We start from the raw sequence: 17369 nt of genomic DNA on the forward strand, positions 1-17369 counted from the left end.
GATATTTCCTGAGGGCTGGGACTCTTAATTGTTTTTGTGACCAATTAATAAATGCTTTTTCTATCTATGTTAAATGAAAGGGGACAATTTTAGGAGGGGCTGCTGTTGCAGCTAGTGGTGTGACTGGGCAAATCACTTAACTTCAATTTCCTTAACTATGAAATAGGAATAATTGGGTTGCTGAGAATCAAATAAATGAGATCATATTTACAAAAGGGCTTAGCTTAATAGCTGGCACGTAGTAAATGCTATTTAAACTTGTCCCTACCAAAAGGCACTGTTAACTGATGGGAAGAGAGAACTTGTAGACGTGAGTAGGATGGGGCAGTTTTACTGTGAAAGAGAAGGTTCTGTATAGTGTATTACATTTAGTTGGTGCTTCATCTCCGTGCTTTTACTTTGTTGGCATCTTCACTAAGTATTTAATAAATGCTCACGCACCGATTAGGGAGAATGTGGCAGCGAGTGCTCGGGAGAAGTCAGGGCACTGATTTGTGTGTGGTGGGGATAGGGTTGTTACGTGTGTGTCTGCATTTGGCTCTCACTGATAGTCTGCTCTGTCTGCTTCTAGAGATCTCATTCTCTCTCCGGCGCGTTGTTTGACTGCCACGAGCTGGGGGTCCCGAGGATGTGGCGTGCGGCAGCCAGGCACCACTGCAGAGGGGCAGCCCAGCATCGCCAGAGATGCTCTCTCTGGAGGGGGTTCCGGCTCGCGGGTCCTGAGTCAGAAGAGAGCTGCCAGGGGGTGTGGCCTGCGGGGGCAGCGAGAAGGGGGCGTGGCCTCCGAGTTCTGGTTTTTGGGCGGTGCCATTCACGGTGGGGGCGTGGTCTCTGCGGGCTGTTGGGCTGGGCGACGTGGGGGGCCTCAAGGTAGTGGGTGTGGCCATTGGGTGTGGCTGTTCCAGGCGGGGGCGTGGCCTACAGCGCGGGAGGGGGGTAGCGAGCCTTCCAGGACGGGGGCGGGGTCCAGTCCGCGCGGGCGGCAGGCGCGTGGGTGGGCGGGAGGGAGTAGGGGGCCCGGTGGGCTTGGCGAAGGCTGTGGGGGTAGGGGAGGTGGGGGACAGATCCGGAGGGGGCGGGGGCGGGTCCGACCGGCGCATGCGCGCTGCATTGTTTTGACTGAAAATGCCGTCGGTTTCGAAAGCGGCGGCGGCGGCGGTGGCGCTGAGCGGGTCCCCCCCCCAGACGGAGAAACCGACTCATTACAGGTCAGTGTCCCGTGCCGCCCCCTACCGCCCGGGGTTGTCGCCGTCGTAGCCGCAGCCACCTTCGCCACGGCAGGCGGGAAGCGGCCTCTCGTGCCCCCGCCCCCGCCGCCGAGCGCTTCGGCCCGCGCGCCCGCTTCCCCCACCCCTTTCTGCCCAGATCCCGGTCCTCCTCTCGCCTTGGCCTCGCGGGCTCCGGGCTGTACCGCTCTGAGCCGGAGGCGGCGGCGCGGCGCGGGGCGGGGCGGCTGGAGCGCTCCCGCGGCCTCCGAGCAGCCGCTGCCGCCTCCGTTCTCCCCGCCCTCCCCTCCCCCCGCCCGCGGAGCCGCCTCCCAGCCTGCCCCTCCCCCAGGCCTCTCCGCCTGCTGGACGCCCGGGCTCCGGGCCGGGCCGGGTCTGGTCGGGCCGGGCCGGCCCGGGCCGGCCCTCCTCTCTCTTCCCCACTCCCCGCCGGACACTCTGAACTTCCTGTCTAGTGACCGCTACGCGGCCTCCCGGGCTTTCCCCAGCCCACTTGGGCCCCTGCCGTCCAACCCGTCTCCTTCCCGCGTCCCGGAGCTCTGGGGTCTTCCCTTCTACCCCGTCTGCCCGCTCTCCCTGTCATGACTGCCACCCTGCTATTTCCCTGTCTCCATCCCTTGCCTGGAACCCCAGATACCAGGCCTAACATGCCAACCTTTACCTATACCCACATCCCTCACACAACCCCTCTTCCCTTCATTTGAAAAGTGCTGAAGCAACCTAGGTTTTAAGCAAAATTTTGTAAAATCTACCTTCGGGACTGTTTTAGAACTGGCGAGAAAGTTGAATTCTGCATATTCTGAAGAAATCGGGATGGATGGGAGGGACTTGCTGCTTTTTGTTTTTGTTTTTCTTGTTGCACTTAAAGCATACCTGAGTCTGGGGGATTCTCTTGCCCTCTTCCTCAGTTGCAGTGTAATTGAAGATAGATGGCTCCTAAGTCTATTTTACATAGAGATTCCTTGTCCAAGTTTGCGGTGGTTATTAAAAACCCATTAAGCAATTAATATTAAGTTGCGTGGCCCTAATAAAGTTACATTATTAGACACAGTTTAGATTGACAATGAGAACTATAAGTTAACAAACAAGCATTGCATCAAATGTATAGTACTTCCCTCCAGTTAAAACGACTTGTAATACCATTTATCTTTTTAGGTATCTAAAGGAATTTAGGACAGAACAGTGCCCCCTGTTTTTGCAGCACAAGTGTACACAACACAGACCATTTACCTGTTTTCATTGGCATTTCCTAAATCAGCGTCGCCGTAGACCCATCCGAAGGCGTGATGGAACTTTTAATTATAGTCCTGATGTATATTGTACAAAATATGATGAGACTACAGGAATTTGTCCGGATGGTGATGAGTAAGTGTATAACTTTCTTTTTGTACTTTTAGTAAGTTAAGGTGATTATCAAAGTGATTTTAATAATAGTTTGCATTTTACCTGGACAAAGACAATTCTTCAGTATCACTTTGGAAGGTGAAAGAAGTTTTAAAGATTTTAACTAAAATTAATGAGTTACCTGAAATTATTTATCTAATGTATGAAAGATTCTGCCTAAAATTTGTTTTGAAAGTATGCCAAGAATTTCCTCCTTTGTCACTTATTATTATTCAAATTGCTTATACAGTTAATAATAGCTCAGCATAAGTAGATGGCTGACTTTAAAACTTTTAGCAATTTAAAAGAATTGCATTTCCTCTCTACTTATAGTAATGAAACTTAAATTGTCTTTTCTAAAATGTTATAAAGTGATTCTTTTGTAAGAAGTAAAGTACAAATTGACCTGAATTTTGAAATAGAAAACAATATTGAAAATTGCTTACTCACAAAAAGTTTACTGCAAAAAATAATTGGAGTGGAAGTGACCATTAGTGTCACTGACCAAAGATTGAATTCGAAGTAGATGATTTTATGAAAAAAATGTAACTTTATATTGAACCAAGTTACAGTTCTTCCGTATTGTTTTAACACTTAATAAGTACCTTTTGTGTACTTTCCAAAATGTGTAACCTATGAAGGGGAATTATACCCCCTTGCTTTGTGCAGAGAAGGCCTTTTTCAGAGACTGATTACTTAAAAAATTCTTGAGCTATGGTTGTTAGTGTGGTAAGGATAAATAACACATATCATTTCTGAAAAAAATTTTAATTATTTCTTCTGTGGCCCTCTATTGAATATGATAGTATCATGCTAGTCTGTAAAAGATGCATTGGATATTTCTGTTTTTCTGTATTTGTTTTTGAGATTTTTATGCCTTGATGTGTTGTTAGATTTTTTAAAAGTGGCATGCACAGCTGAGAAATCCTATTTTTCTATTTCCATTCAAAAATATCTGGAGGTCTATCATATCTAACCTTCTTAACATTCTCTTCTGGTCCTTTAGTTCTTTTTTTGATTAAATTTATCTAGATCTAAGAGGGATAAAGTATTCCACTATTATAGTTTTTGTGTACGTTTCTATAACTCATTTAATTTTTCCCTTAAGTATTTTAATCAATTTGGTACATATCTTTAGTGTTGATATTAATTCATTGACAATGGACCTTTTCAGCAACATGTAGTTTCCCCATGGTTACTATCCCTACTTTTTTTTTTTTTTTAATGGTAACTGAAGTATGATCTATTTTACTTTGGCCCTTATTTTAACTGTGTATTCATTTTTTTTGTTTTAAGTGTGTTTCTTGTAAACATGTTACTGGATTCAGCTTTCTGATGTTTTCTTTTATAGGTGAATTAATTTATGTACAGTTAGGATTTTAAATTTTGTATTTCATTTCATTCTATTCTCTTATTCTTTGCCTTCTCTTTGGTGCCTGTAAGATTTTTTTTTCCCCCTGAAGGCAAATGGGGTTAAGTGACTTGCCCAGAGTCACACAGTTAGGAAGTGTGTCTAAGACCAAATTTGAACTCAGGTCTTTCTGATTTAAGGGCTGGTGCTCTATCTACTGTATCACCTAGCTGCCCCCTTTCAAGATCTTTATGAAGAAAAAGAATGATGAGAAACAAGGAATAAACTCAGACAGAACCAGTGCTTTAGTTCTGGTGTAAAATGTTTATTTCTCTGTCCCTGTTCCGTTCCCTTTATTCAGAATCCAATAACAGGCGGTTATCTTTTCCCCTTTCTTTTAAGTGCCTCTTTGAAATCTACCCTTCTAAGTAAGAGTTTTACCTAGACTAAATCTTCCCTTTACCATTCTCTCTTATTTTCCCCTTTCCCTTCTCCTTTCTCTTTTTCTCTAGTCAAATCTCTTCCTGTATTCAACTTTATGCATACATTCTATCCTTCTTTGACAAATTCAAATGAGACTGAGGTTCAAGTATCTCCTCCTCTTCCTCCTCTTTCTCCTTCTCCTTGTTTGTATAAATTTATATTTAAATATCTCAATTCTGTGAAGTAACTTTCCCTAATTTTTTCTGTCTCTTTTCCTTCACCAACATATTCCTCTTCCATTTCTATGTTCTTAAGATCATCAAAATATAACAGAACCATTCTTGATTCTATTTAGATGTTCTCTGACCTTTGATGATGATAGGATTTTAAGGGGGCATGAATATCATCTCCCTATACTATAATACATCTTATTTTGTGCATGTTGATCTTTCCCTTGATTCCTGTTTGCATTTCAAAGTTTCTATGTAGCTCTGATCTTTTAAAAATACTTAGAAGTTCTCCCTTTCATTGAAGATCTATTTTTTTCCCATTAGAATTATGTTCAGTTTTGTAGTAAATGTTAGTTATTTTTGATTGTAAGCCTCTATCTTTTTTCTTCTGGAACATCATATTTCATGTTGTCTACTCTTAAAGTAGTGGCTATGTTATGGAGTTTTTGTGTGATCATGACTATTAAGTATTTGAATTCTTTTTTTCTTGCTGTTAGCAATATTTTTATTTTGATCTGGAAGCTGAATTTTAGCTGTAATTTTTCTGGGAATTTTTACTTTGTGTTTTCTGTCAGGAAGTGATCAGTAGAGGCTTTCAATTTCTTTTGTGTCCTCTGGTTCTAAACTATCTGGATAGTTTTCTTTTAAAGATTTATTGAAATAGTATGGCAAGGTTCAGATAGTCCAGTGATTCTTGCAAGTTTTTTCTCTTGATATATTTTTTCCTTTCTTTTAAAAATAGTATTTTTTCCAAATACGTGTAATATTATATATAAAAATATAAATATAAAACATGTAATATTATGTATAATAATAATATAAAAATAGTTTTCAATATTCACCTTTGCAAAACCTTGTGTTCAAAATTTTTCTCACTCTTTCTTCCCTTCCCCTTTCCCCAAGACAGCAAGCAATCTGATATAGGTTAAACACGTGCAATTCTTCTAAATGTATTTCCATATTTGTCATGATGTGCAAGAAAAATGAGATCAAAAGGGGGAAAAATAACCATGAGAAAGAAAAAACAACAAGCCAGCAAAACAACAGCAAAAAGGTGAAAATACTGTTTTGATTTTGATCCGTTCAAGTCTGAATAGTTGTTTCTCTGGATGCTGATGGTACTTGCTATTTTGATGTATTTTCCTCAGTTTTTGCATTGAGTTACTTTATATTTTCTTTTAATTTTTTTTCTTAAGGCTTTTGACTTAGAAAATTTCTCAAATTATGGAGACTCATGAAGACATGTCTTATAGAAATGTTAACTTCTATTTTGTAAATTCTAATTCTCAGCTAGGTCTCCCCTCCCACCCACTCTAAGGTTTTATATCCCTAGTTCCAAGTTGTTAATTATATTTAAAAATTTCTTTTCCATAATACTAATTTTTTTCTCATTTTTTTCCTATTATATTCTAGTTTTGGTTTTCCAAAAATATTTTTTGCTTTTTTTTTTTTTTTGAGAAGTCTTATTCATCTCTTTTTCCCTCAGTAGTTTTTTATTTTTCCAAATACATGTAAAGATAGTTTTCAACATTCCTTTTTGTAAGACTTTTTTTCTGTCTCTCTTCCTTATCTCTTCTTTGCCAAGAACAGCATTGCTTCATTTTTTTTTTTTTTTTCAGGAATTATAGATGAATTTGTTCCCAAGCTATGATTTGCTTTGAGGCTTTGCCTTTGAAATCCGTTTTCTTGATTTGGTTTTGGTGCTTCTGTATCTTTGTCATCATAATAGCTTTATATGGTTGATTTTATTTTTTATTTTTTTTTATTTTGTTGATGTTAGGATCAGGTTATTCATACATGGGGTGAGGGAGAGGAGTAGAAGTAGAGAGGATGATATCTGGGCTGAATTTTTTTTTTTTCTTTTGGGTGCTATCACTGGTTTCTTTGGTTTTTATTAGGGATAGCTCAGACTGGAGATTTGCAAGGTTTCACTACTCCCAAAAATCTGGGACATAAATTCTGGACATAGTCTGATCATTTTCTCCCTGGTCTGAGCTCTGCAAATTTCTGACCTAAGTATGAGTCTACATAATGCTTGTAATTGCTTAGCCTTGATTGGAAGTTCTAGTTGGTTTCTACTGGACTAAGCATTCATCAGTTAGCTGGAAAGCTCATCTGGTACAGAGTGACAGAGCTATAGGTTCTTTGGTCTAGGATTCTTTGCCTGGCTGTTATACTGAGAACTTCAGACAAGACTGGAAAGTAAAACTGAGACCTTAGTCTGTTGCTAGGTTCTGAGATACAGCTGTTGTTTGCATCTGAATTTATGCATAGCCTAGGATTAGTAACAACTCCTCAATCTTGGAAACTCATCTCTGGTGCAGTTCCCTTCTTCAGATCTGTGACCCAAAACTGAATGATAGAGCTGCCCATTTGACACTTATTCTTGGATCTTGGATAAGATCCGGGCAGTATAGATATGTTTGCGAATTACAACTAGTCAGTATCTGAAGACAGATTTGAGAGAGAAAATAATCCCTGGTCATAAAGAATTTGCATTTTACAGGGACATAAAGTATGTAAATATATGGATACAAATAGTAAAAGGTAATTTGAAGAGAACATTGATAATTGATGCCTTAAATATACAACTTTTTAGAAGAGGTGGCAGGAAGCATTCCAGGCCTGGGGAGGACAGCCAGTGAAAAGGCTGGGAGTGGGAGTGTTTTTTCGTGAGGAGCAGAAGGAAGATGAATTGTTCCTAAATTGTGGAATAAGTGGAGAGAAGGGAAGGGAACTAAGTTCTGAGATCTGAGTTTAAATATTACCACTGGTTCATTTTGAATGTGTGATCCTGGGCAAGTTCTTTTTCTTTCTTTCTTTTAAATTTTCAATAGCATTTTATATTGTATATGTGTGTATATACGTAAGTATGTGTGTGTGTGTGTAGTTGTTAATATTCGTTTTTGTAAGATTTTGTGTTCCAGATTTTTCTCTCTTCTCCTTCACCTCCCTCCTCCCCAAGACAGCAAGCAATCTGATGTAGGTTAAATACGTATAATTTTTTAAAATATATTTTCATATTTGTCATATTGTGCAAGAAAAATCATACCCAAAGGGGAAAAAACACAAGAAAGAAAGAAAGAAACCATAAAGGTGAAGATACTATGATGTGATCCATATTCAGGGTCCATAATTCTCTCTGGATATGGATGGCATTTTCCATCCCAAGTATATTGGAATTGTGATCACATAATCTTGTTTTTGCTATGTACAATATTCTCTTGGTTCTATTCACTTCACTTAGTATCAGTTCATGTAAATTTTTCCAGGCTTTTCTGAAATCTGCTTACTCATCATTTCTTATAGAACAATAAAATTAAATTACATTCAGATACCACAATTTATTCAGCTATTATTTAACTGATGGGCATCCACTCAATTTTCAGTTCCTTGTTACTAAAAAAAAATAAAAAAAATAAAAAAAAAAGGGTTGCTACAAATATTTTTGCACATGTTCATTCTTTTCCCTCCTTTATGATCTCCTTGGGATACAGACCCAGTAGGCATTGCTGGATCAAAGGATGTGCACAGAATGATAACCCTTTGGATGTACTTCCAAATTGCTTTCCAGAATGGTTGGATCATTTCACAACTTCACCAACGAGGCAGTAGTGTTTCTGGACAAATTTTTTTTTAATCTCAGTTCACTAGGTAACTCTCAGACACTATTCTTTAAAAAAAAAAGGTATTGTAAATTGATAGATGGAGTTTCCTCATCTGGAGGTTCCCCATACTAATGAAATCACAGGTTCAGTACCTGTTTTCATTTATTTGATAGTCATTCCTGTAGAACTTTTTGAATTCAAGGAAGCAGATGAAGTCACCAAGGATGAAACTGGAAGTTGGGGGGACACTTAGGTGGGAAATGGGTAATGAACCATTGAAATCTTAGGGATTTTAGACTTTGGGGATGGACCTAATAATTGATATTGAGATGTGTGAGACTAATGAATAAAAATAATAATATAGGGAAGGAATGGGTGGAGGGCACAAGTGAAGAAGTTTGTTCTGAAAGTGACAAGAAAGGTCACTTCTTTCTCAGAAGTTAGGATAAAAAGAAGACAATTTAGGTGGAGATTTTTAAGGATTTTGAGGTGTAGAGTAAGGAGATAAGGGAGTTCATTGATAAAAATCTTGTAACTGGTAAAGATATTTGAGAGATGAAAGGATGATTTAATTTGAGAGATGAAAGGATGATTTAATTGCTTGAATACTCTAGAATACCTGCTGAAGGGCACTCCCTTCAGAGAGAACCCCGGTCTTGGAAGAATAAAAGGATTCATGGACCCACATTTAACACCACATACTAAGATAAGATCAAAATGGGTCCAAGATTTAGGCATAAAGAATGAGATCATAAATAAATTGGAGGAACATGGGATGGTTTACCTCTCAGACTTGTGGAGGAGGAAGGAGTTTGTGTCCAAGGGAGAACTAGAGACCATTATTGATCACAAAATAGAAAATTTTGATTATTCCAAATTAAAAAGTTTCTGTACAAACAATACTAATGCAAACAAGATTAGAAGGGAAGTAACAAATTGGGAAAACATTTTTACAGTTAAAGGTTCTGATAAAGGCCTCATCTCCAAAATATACAGAGAATTGACTTTAATTTATAAGAAATCAAGCCATTCTCCAATTAATAAATGGTCAAAGGATATGAACAGACAATTTTCAGATGATGAAATTGAAACTATTTCCACTCATATGAAAGAGTGTTCCAAATCACTATTGATCAGAGAAATGCAAATTAAGACAACTCTAAGATATCATTACACACCTGTCAGACTGACTAAGATGACAGGAGCAAATTATGATCAATATTGAAGGGGATGTGGGAAAACTGGGACACTGATGCATTGTTGGTGGAGTTGTGAAAGAATCCAACCATTCTGGAGAGCAATCTGGAATTATGCCCAAAAAGTTATCAAAATGTGCATACCCTTTGGCCCAGCAGTGCCACTACTGGGCTTATACCCCAAGGAAATACTGAGAAGGGGAAAGGGATCTGTATGTGCCAAAATGTTTGTGGCAGCCCTTTTTGTAGTGGCTAGAAACTGGAAGATGAATAGATGTCCATCAATTGGAGAATGGTTGGATAAATTATGGTATATGAATGTTATGGAATATTATTGTTCTGTAAGAAATGACCCAACTGGAGGAATACAGAGAGGCTTGGAGAGACTTATATCAACTGATGCTGAGTGAAATGAGTAGAACTAGGGGATCATTATACACTTCAACAATGATACTGTATGAGGATGTATTCTGATGGAAGTGAGTATTTTCAACATAGAGAAGAGCTAATCCAATTCCAATTGACCAATGATGGACAGAATCAGCTACACTCAGAAAAGGGACACTGGGAAATGAGTGTAAACTGAGAACATTGTTGTTTTTTTTTGTTTTGTTTTGTTTCTCTTCCCAGATTATTTTTACCTTGCGAATACAATCCTTCCTTTGCAACAACAACAACAAAATTCGGTTCTGCACATATATATTGTACCTAAGATATACTATAAGATATTTAATATGTATGGGAATGCCTGCCATCTAGGGGGTGGAGGGAAGGAGGGGAAAACTCGGAACAGAAGGGAGTACAAGGGATAATATTGTAAAAAAACAAAAACAAAAAACAAAAAAAAAACTACCTATACTGTACTGTCAAAGAAAATGTTATAATTATAAAAATTAATAAAAAAATGTTAAAAAGAATAAAAGGATTGCTATGTAACATTGAAAGCTTTCTTGATATTAGATAAATTGAATTTATAATGGACCCATTCTATCTACTGCTGTCAAAGAGTCTGGGGAGAAATAGTTTGGAGTTGAGGATTTGATAGAGTGTGAGTGAAGGCCAAGAGATAATAGTGTAGAAGGTAAGGACAGTATTGAATTGGTTAATCATAAATAAGTTCAACATTAAAGGGTGGAAGTGAGACCAAATTAAGTACTGGACTGAGAGAACAGGGAAAGATAAATTGGTGATTAGTGAAATATAGCTTTGGGAGGAGTGAATAGGTGGTAGACCAGATAGTTCTTAGAGAATTAATTTCAGAATTCATCAGAGTGATATTTTTATGAATGAAAGTGAAATTTTAAATGTAGATCATGGGATTTGGTAAAATGAACTGAGAAATTGTTATTTGAAAGCATGGATTTGTATGGAGAAGAGTCAAGTATTGAATTCTTTGAGAAAGAAGGAAGTGTGATGTGAAGATTGATAGGTCCTAATAGTAGCTAATATCGGTAGAGGGAAGGTCATTGTGATGCAATGGAAGGACTATTGGCTTTGTAGTTAACGGAACTGTCTTTAAATCTTGCTACCTGCATGTCTTAAGTCACTGAATTTCATTGAGTTTAATTTTTTTCCCCTGTGAAATGAAAGGAGTTGGACTGGATAGTCTCTAAGCTCATTTCCTGCCTTTAATTTAGGATTATTTCAATTTCAGAGAAGTAGTAGTTGAGCAATGGCAGTGAAGAGAGAATCTAGAAGTGGCATTAAAGAGCATGACATTGAAGAGCATGGCATTTGTTAACTTTGGCCATGTTGTTGTGTTAGGGCATCAGAAAGAAGGTGCAACCAGAACTGGAGAGAGTGAATAGGGATGCTGGAATTGGCTGGAGAAAACCAGGTTTCCAGACTTGTTGGAAAAGAAGATATTTAAGAGGAAGAGAAATGTTAGTAATAAGTAGAACAGGGACAGCCAAATGGTACAGAAAATAGTGCATCGGTTCTGAAGTCAGGAAGACCTGAGTTCAAATGTGGTCTCAAGACATTTGACACTTACTAGCTGTGTGAGTTATTTAACCCCAGTAATCTCAAAAAGTAATAATCATAATCATAACTAGAACAGTTCTTCATGGTGTATGTGGTGCTCAATTGGCTTTTGAACCACCAATTTTAATAACGTGAAAAAGTTTCTTAACTCAAAAATACTTTTTCAACTACAACTTAGAAATAGTTGCTCAAGAATTTCTTCAGCCAAGATGTAGTCTGAATTCTCTTTATTTTAATGCAGGTTCAGTTATTTTCTGTCCTTTTCTGTATTTTGATGCTGTTTGAACTAAAGCAATCATAATTGACAGACAGGCTGTGTAGCATTTTTACAATCTTAAATAATTGGGTTTTAAATTTTATTTTGAGAAATTTTCAAGTGCTAAAATAAATGGGCATATTTCTAAATGCATTTCAGTAGTAGACACAAAAAAATTAGAAATCAGCCTTGTAAGTAGATGTAATGCATGGAAATTCATATTACAAGATTGACTTTTCAAACTAAGTCTGAGGATATTGGAAAAAATAGAATTTTCCATTCCTATTCAAAGATTTGAGGTAGTTTGATTTTAAAGAATAACACTGTGGGAGAAAATTCTATGTAGAACAATTTCAGATTGCTTTATTAATGATTTTTAAGGATGGAGTATAAATTGGATGAGATCTCATTAGAAAAAAATCTCTGTGAAAGTGAATTTTTGTGTTTACCTTTAGTTGAAAAGAAATTTAGGGACAGCTAGGTGGCGTAATGGATAGAGCATCAGCCCTGAAGTCAAGAAGCACCTGAATTCAAATCCAGTTTTATTCACTTACCACTTCTAGCTGTGTGACTCTGGACAAGTCACTTAATCCCAACTGTGGAAGGAAGGAAGGAAAGGAATTTATCAGAGATGTTCTAATTAAGGGGTAAAAGGTTGCTTGATGATAATCTGATGTTTACAGCAAATTCTAAGGTGATACATATTTGAAATATTTTCAATGGTTTCTGTAACATCAGGTTGTTTTTAGATAAGGTATTGGTAGCAAGAATACTGTAGCCTTTTGGAAACAAAAAAATAGCATTGCTTTTGTAATGCCGAAGAAACTGAGGCAAGATAGAGATTAGAGAGTATTTAATAATTTATTTAAAAGGGAGAGATTTACTGGGGCCAAATGGATCCATGGTTTGGTCCCAGGGCTGAATGAGACTATTGTCTCCAAGAATCCAGCCAACATAAGAAATAGACCAGTTGATCAGTGGAACAGATTAGGTACAAAAGACAAAAAAGGGTATATCTATAGTAATCTAGTCTTTGACAAACCCAAAGATACCAACACTAGGGATAAAAATTCATTATTTGGAAAAAGCTGTTGGGAAAACTGGAAATTAGTATGGCAGAAATTAGATATGGATCCACACTTAACACCATATACCAAGATAAGATCAAAATGGGTCCATGATTTAGGCATAAAGAATGAGATCATAAATAGATTAGAGGAGCAGAGAATAGTCTACCTCTCAGACCTGTGGAGGAGGAAGGAGTTTGTGTCCAAGGGAGAACTAGAGACCATTATTGATCACAAAATAGAAAATTTTGATTACATCAAACTGAAAAGTTTCTGTACAAACAATACTAATGCAAACAAGATTAGAAGGGAAGTAACAAATTTGGAAAATATTTTTAAAGTTAAAGGTTCTGATAAAGGTCTCATTTCCAAAATATATAGAAAACCCACCCTAATTTATAAGAAATCAAACCATTCTCCAATTGAAAAATGGTCAAAGGATATGAACAGACAATTCTCAGATGATGAAATTGAAATTATATCCACTCATATGAAAGAGTGTTTCAAATCACTACTGATCAGAGAAATGCAAATTAAGACAACACCTGTCAGATTGGCTAAGATGACAGGAACAAATAATGATGAATGTTGGAGGGGTTGTGGGAAAACTGGGACACTAATACATTGTTGGTGGGGTTGTGAAAGAATCTAACCATTCTGGAGAGCAATTTGGAACTATGCCCAAAAAGTTATCAAACTGTGCATACCCTTTGATCCAGCATTGCTGCTATTGGGTTTATATCCCAAAGAAATACTAAGAAGGGGAAAGGGACCTGTATGTGCCAAAATGTTTGTGGCAGCCCTTTTTGTAGTGGCTAGAAACTGGAAGATGAATGGATGCCCATCAATTTGGAGAATGGTTGGGTAAATTATGGTATATGAATGTTATGGAATATTATTGTTCTGTAAGAAATGACCAGCAGGAGGAATACAGAGAGGCTTGGAGAGACTTACATCAACTGATGCTGAGTGAAATGAATAGAACCAGAAGATTGCTATACACTTCAGTCTTGTATGAAGATGTATTCCTTTGGAAGTGGATATCTTCAACATAAAGAAGATCCAACTCACTTCCAGTTGAACAATGATGGACAGAAACAACTACACCTAGGGAAGGAACACTGGGAAGTGAATGTAAATTGTTAGCACTACTGTCTATCTACCCAGGTTACTTATACCTTCAGAATCTAATACTTAATGTGCAACAAGAAAATGTACACACACACACACACACATTGTATCTAGGTTATATTGTAACACATGTAAAATGTATGCGATTGCCTGTCATCAAGGGGAGGGAGTAAAGGGAGGGAGGAGATAATTTGGAAAAATGAATACAAGGGATAATGTTATAAAAAAATTATTCATGCATATATACTGTCAAAAAAAATTTATAAATAAAATTAAAAAAAAAAAGAAAAAAAGAATCCAGCCAACAATCTGAGTTCTCAATGACATTTATAGACATGGCTCATATTCGGGATAGGCTTAGGCAGGGATGGAGTCAGAGTGCTGAGAGCGGGTGGTGAGAGGGGGATGACATAATAGGGGAAGGCACCCTAGAGATGGGGAGAGGAATCTTGATGTTCTAAAATAAATACTTTTATCCTTATCAAACATTCTGATTAAGAGGGAGGGCTGGTTTTGTAGGATTGAGCAGAACAATTATAAACTGAAGTACAACAATTAGGGAAACTGAGTCAGGACACTAAAAGAGAACCGTGGTATAACACTTTGAAAGCTGGTTTTAAAAATATATTATTCCACTGGTTATTATTCTGATGTTTTGCTCAAACCTAAGTTTTAGTCTTTGCTTTATCATTTCCTTTCTGTCCTTTGTCAAGCCATTTAATCAGTTGTTATCAGATGAAGCTAAAAATGTTTATTTGGTAGAAATGCTTTTTAAGGTTTACAAACTATTTTCCCTACAGCAAATTTGGTAGTGGTAGTGAAACATTATTGTTGCCATTTTACAGATGGATATTTATTTACAGGTTTATTTTATAGGAGCCTGAGGCACCAATGGATTAATTGGCATGGAATTCCAACCATCATTCTTGCCATTAAAGCAGACTGATTAGATCTAATGAAATGAGTGAACAATCATTTTTATATTTTACAAAGATAAAAGCTATTAGTTGACATTCAGAGGTAAATTACTACTGATTGTAAAGCAAATAGCTTTGTGTAATGTTAAACATTCTTTTCTGTTGTCAGAGAAATTTTGTCCTTTGAAAACTATCATTGGTTTATGAATTTGATTCATAAAACTGTCTTAATGACAAAACTATATTTTAAATACTACATAATTTAAGGAATTCAGTAATTAGTAGGTTTGTTCTCATTTTTCTTTTCTTCCATTGTTTATTCAGTGTGTATAAATCTATACTTATTAAGAACCCAAGTTGACATTCTGGTTTTTACTAAAGAATTTAAGTGTTTGTAATTTTTAATTAGAGGATGAAGTTACTTGTTTTGATAGTTTATTATGGTGTTTTAAATTTCTTTACCATCTTTCACGAGAGATTTCAAAGTACTTAGTAATTAGTGCTTATTCTACTGAAAGAGGAAATTTCTTTCCTCCCTCCCCCTACATCTATCCTAAAAGCATTGGAAAATTGTACGTTTTTTTCCAAGTCTACCCTCTAGTTGCAAAAGGTAAAATTATAATTTTGAATTTTAGGAATCTTCTTGGACCAAATTTCTAAATTGTAAAAATCTAACCTTTATTTAGTTATATATTTCTCAAGGTGATTTTAAACTAATTTAACAGATAAGAATAGATTTTTAATTATAGACTAATAATTGTAATAGATGTTATATATTAATGTACTTTGTTGGACATCTCAGAATATAATTATAAACTATTCTACTTTAATGATATCTAGTAGAGTCATTATGAAAGTGCAGAATATAAGTTTTAGAAGTCGAATGATAATAGAATCATCCAATTTTCGAGTTGGAATCAACTTAGTCCAACCAATTTATTTTATTATTTATTTTTATTTTTAATTTATTTGTTTATTTGTTTTTATTATGGATTTTATATATAAAATATATGCATGGACAATTTTTCTTTTTTTTTTATTTAATAGTTTTATTTATCAGATATATGCATGGGTAATTTTACAACATTGACACTTGCCAGACCTTTTGTTCTAATTTTTCCCCTCCTTCTCCCCCCCCCCCCAATGGCAGGTTGACCAATATATGTTAAATATGTTAAAGTATAAATTAAATATAATATATGTATACATGTCCAGACAGTTGTTTTGCTGTACAAAAAGAATCGGACTTTGAAATAGTGTACAATTAGCCTGTGAAGGAAATCCAAAATGCAGGTGAACAAAAATAGAGGGATTGGGAATTCTATGTAGTGGTTCATAGTCATCTCCCAGAGTTCTTTCGTTGGGTATAGCTGGTTCAGTTCATTACTGCTCTATTGGAACTGATTTGGTTCATCTCATTGTTGAAAATGGCCACATCCATCAGAATTGATCATCATATAGTATTGTTGTTGAAGTATACAATGATCTCCTGGTCCTGTTCATCCCACTCAGCATCAGCTCATGTAAATCTCTCCAGGCTCCTCTGAAATCATCCTGTTCAACCAACTTATTTTATAGAAACTCAGCTCCAAATTAATCATTTAAAAAATTTTACATTTATAATTGCTTTAAAAATTTTCAAAGCTCTTTACATTTCCTTACTTGTTTAATACTATACAGCTCCTACTGTGACAGAGCAGAGATATTAAAATCTATGTCTTTTGACTCTGCTTCACCAAGTATTCTTTCTACAGTACTATGCATTCATGAAACCTGGTTGTGATTTTTGTGAAGCTTGGTTGTATTATATAATAGGGTATAGATACAGATTAGTCCCAAAAACAAACTTAAGTATATAATGAAGAAAATACTGGCCTATTTATATAAATGTTTCCTTACATTAGTCCATGTGCTCTTCTCTTCCTTTTGTGTACTATATTACAGTGGTGACCTAAAGGGAAAGTAAAGTGGTCAGAAAATATGGATCAAACCTGAAATGGTAGACATATTGAAGAAATAGTGATTAAAAATGAAGAAGGATCAAGTTAAGCTCTCTTATAAACTATTTGCTAATCCTTTTCTGTCTGTGAACTTGCCAGGGTATGTCTAGGAGTTAGTCCATTTGTTTAAACAAATCTATCAGAACATTTGATTTTATATTTTATATGTTTATATGCATATATATACACATCTGCATTATTCTTTAGTTAATGGTTATAACTACGTTTACTCATTGAGTAAAAGGGAAGTATAGAAACCCATATCTCATTACTTAGATACGTTATATTGTTGTTCACAGTCATATCTGACCCCATTTGGAGTTTTCTTGGCAAAGATAACTGGAATGGTTTGCCATTTCCTTCTCTGGTTCATTTTATAGATGAGGAAACTAAAGCAACCAAGATTAAATAACTTCACCAGGATCACACAGCTAATAAGTATTTGAGACTAGATTCGAACTCAGATGAGTTTTCCTGATTCTAGGTCCTGACTATCCACTGAGCCACCTAGTCTCCCCACATGTATATATATACACACACATGCATACACACATGTATTAGGGTTTATCTTGTAATGAACATGAACATATTGATAAAT

At 36.5% G+C, this 17369-nt stretch overlaps 1 protein-coding gene across 9 annotated transcripts in view; it reads left to right on the forward strand.

Moving 5' to 3' along the window:
- Positions 1–1092: 1092 nt before the first annotated feature.
- The window catches only part of UNKL (unk like zinc finger), a 129384-nt gene continuing 113107 nt past the window's right edge, over positions 1093–17369 (forward strand). For 6 of the 9 annotated variants that reach the window (XM_074279659.1, XM_074279661.1, XM_074279662.1 and 3 more), the window contains exons 1-2: positions 1093–1208; positions 2382–2591. In XM_074279659.1, the coding sequence (XP_074135760.1) occupies positions 1126–1208; positions 2382–2591 (293 nt within the window). In that variant the 5' untranslated portion in view covers positions 1093–1125. Of the gene's footprint in view, positions 1209–2381; positions 2592–5516; positions 5668–17369 lie in introns of those variants that run through there. The other 3 variants (XM_074279666.1, XM_074279665.1, XM_074279664.1) reach the window with 3 other exon arrangements.

Source organism: Sminthopsis crassicaudata, chromosome 1 (genome assembly GCF_048593235.1).
Source record: "Sminthopsis crassicaudata isolate SCR6 chromosome 1, ASM4859323v1, whole genome shotgun sequence".
Classification (NCBI taxonomy): Eukaryota; Metazoa; Chordata; class Mammalia; order Dasyuromorphia; family Dasyuridae; genus Sminthopsis; species Sminthopsis crassicaudata.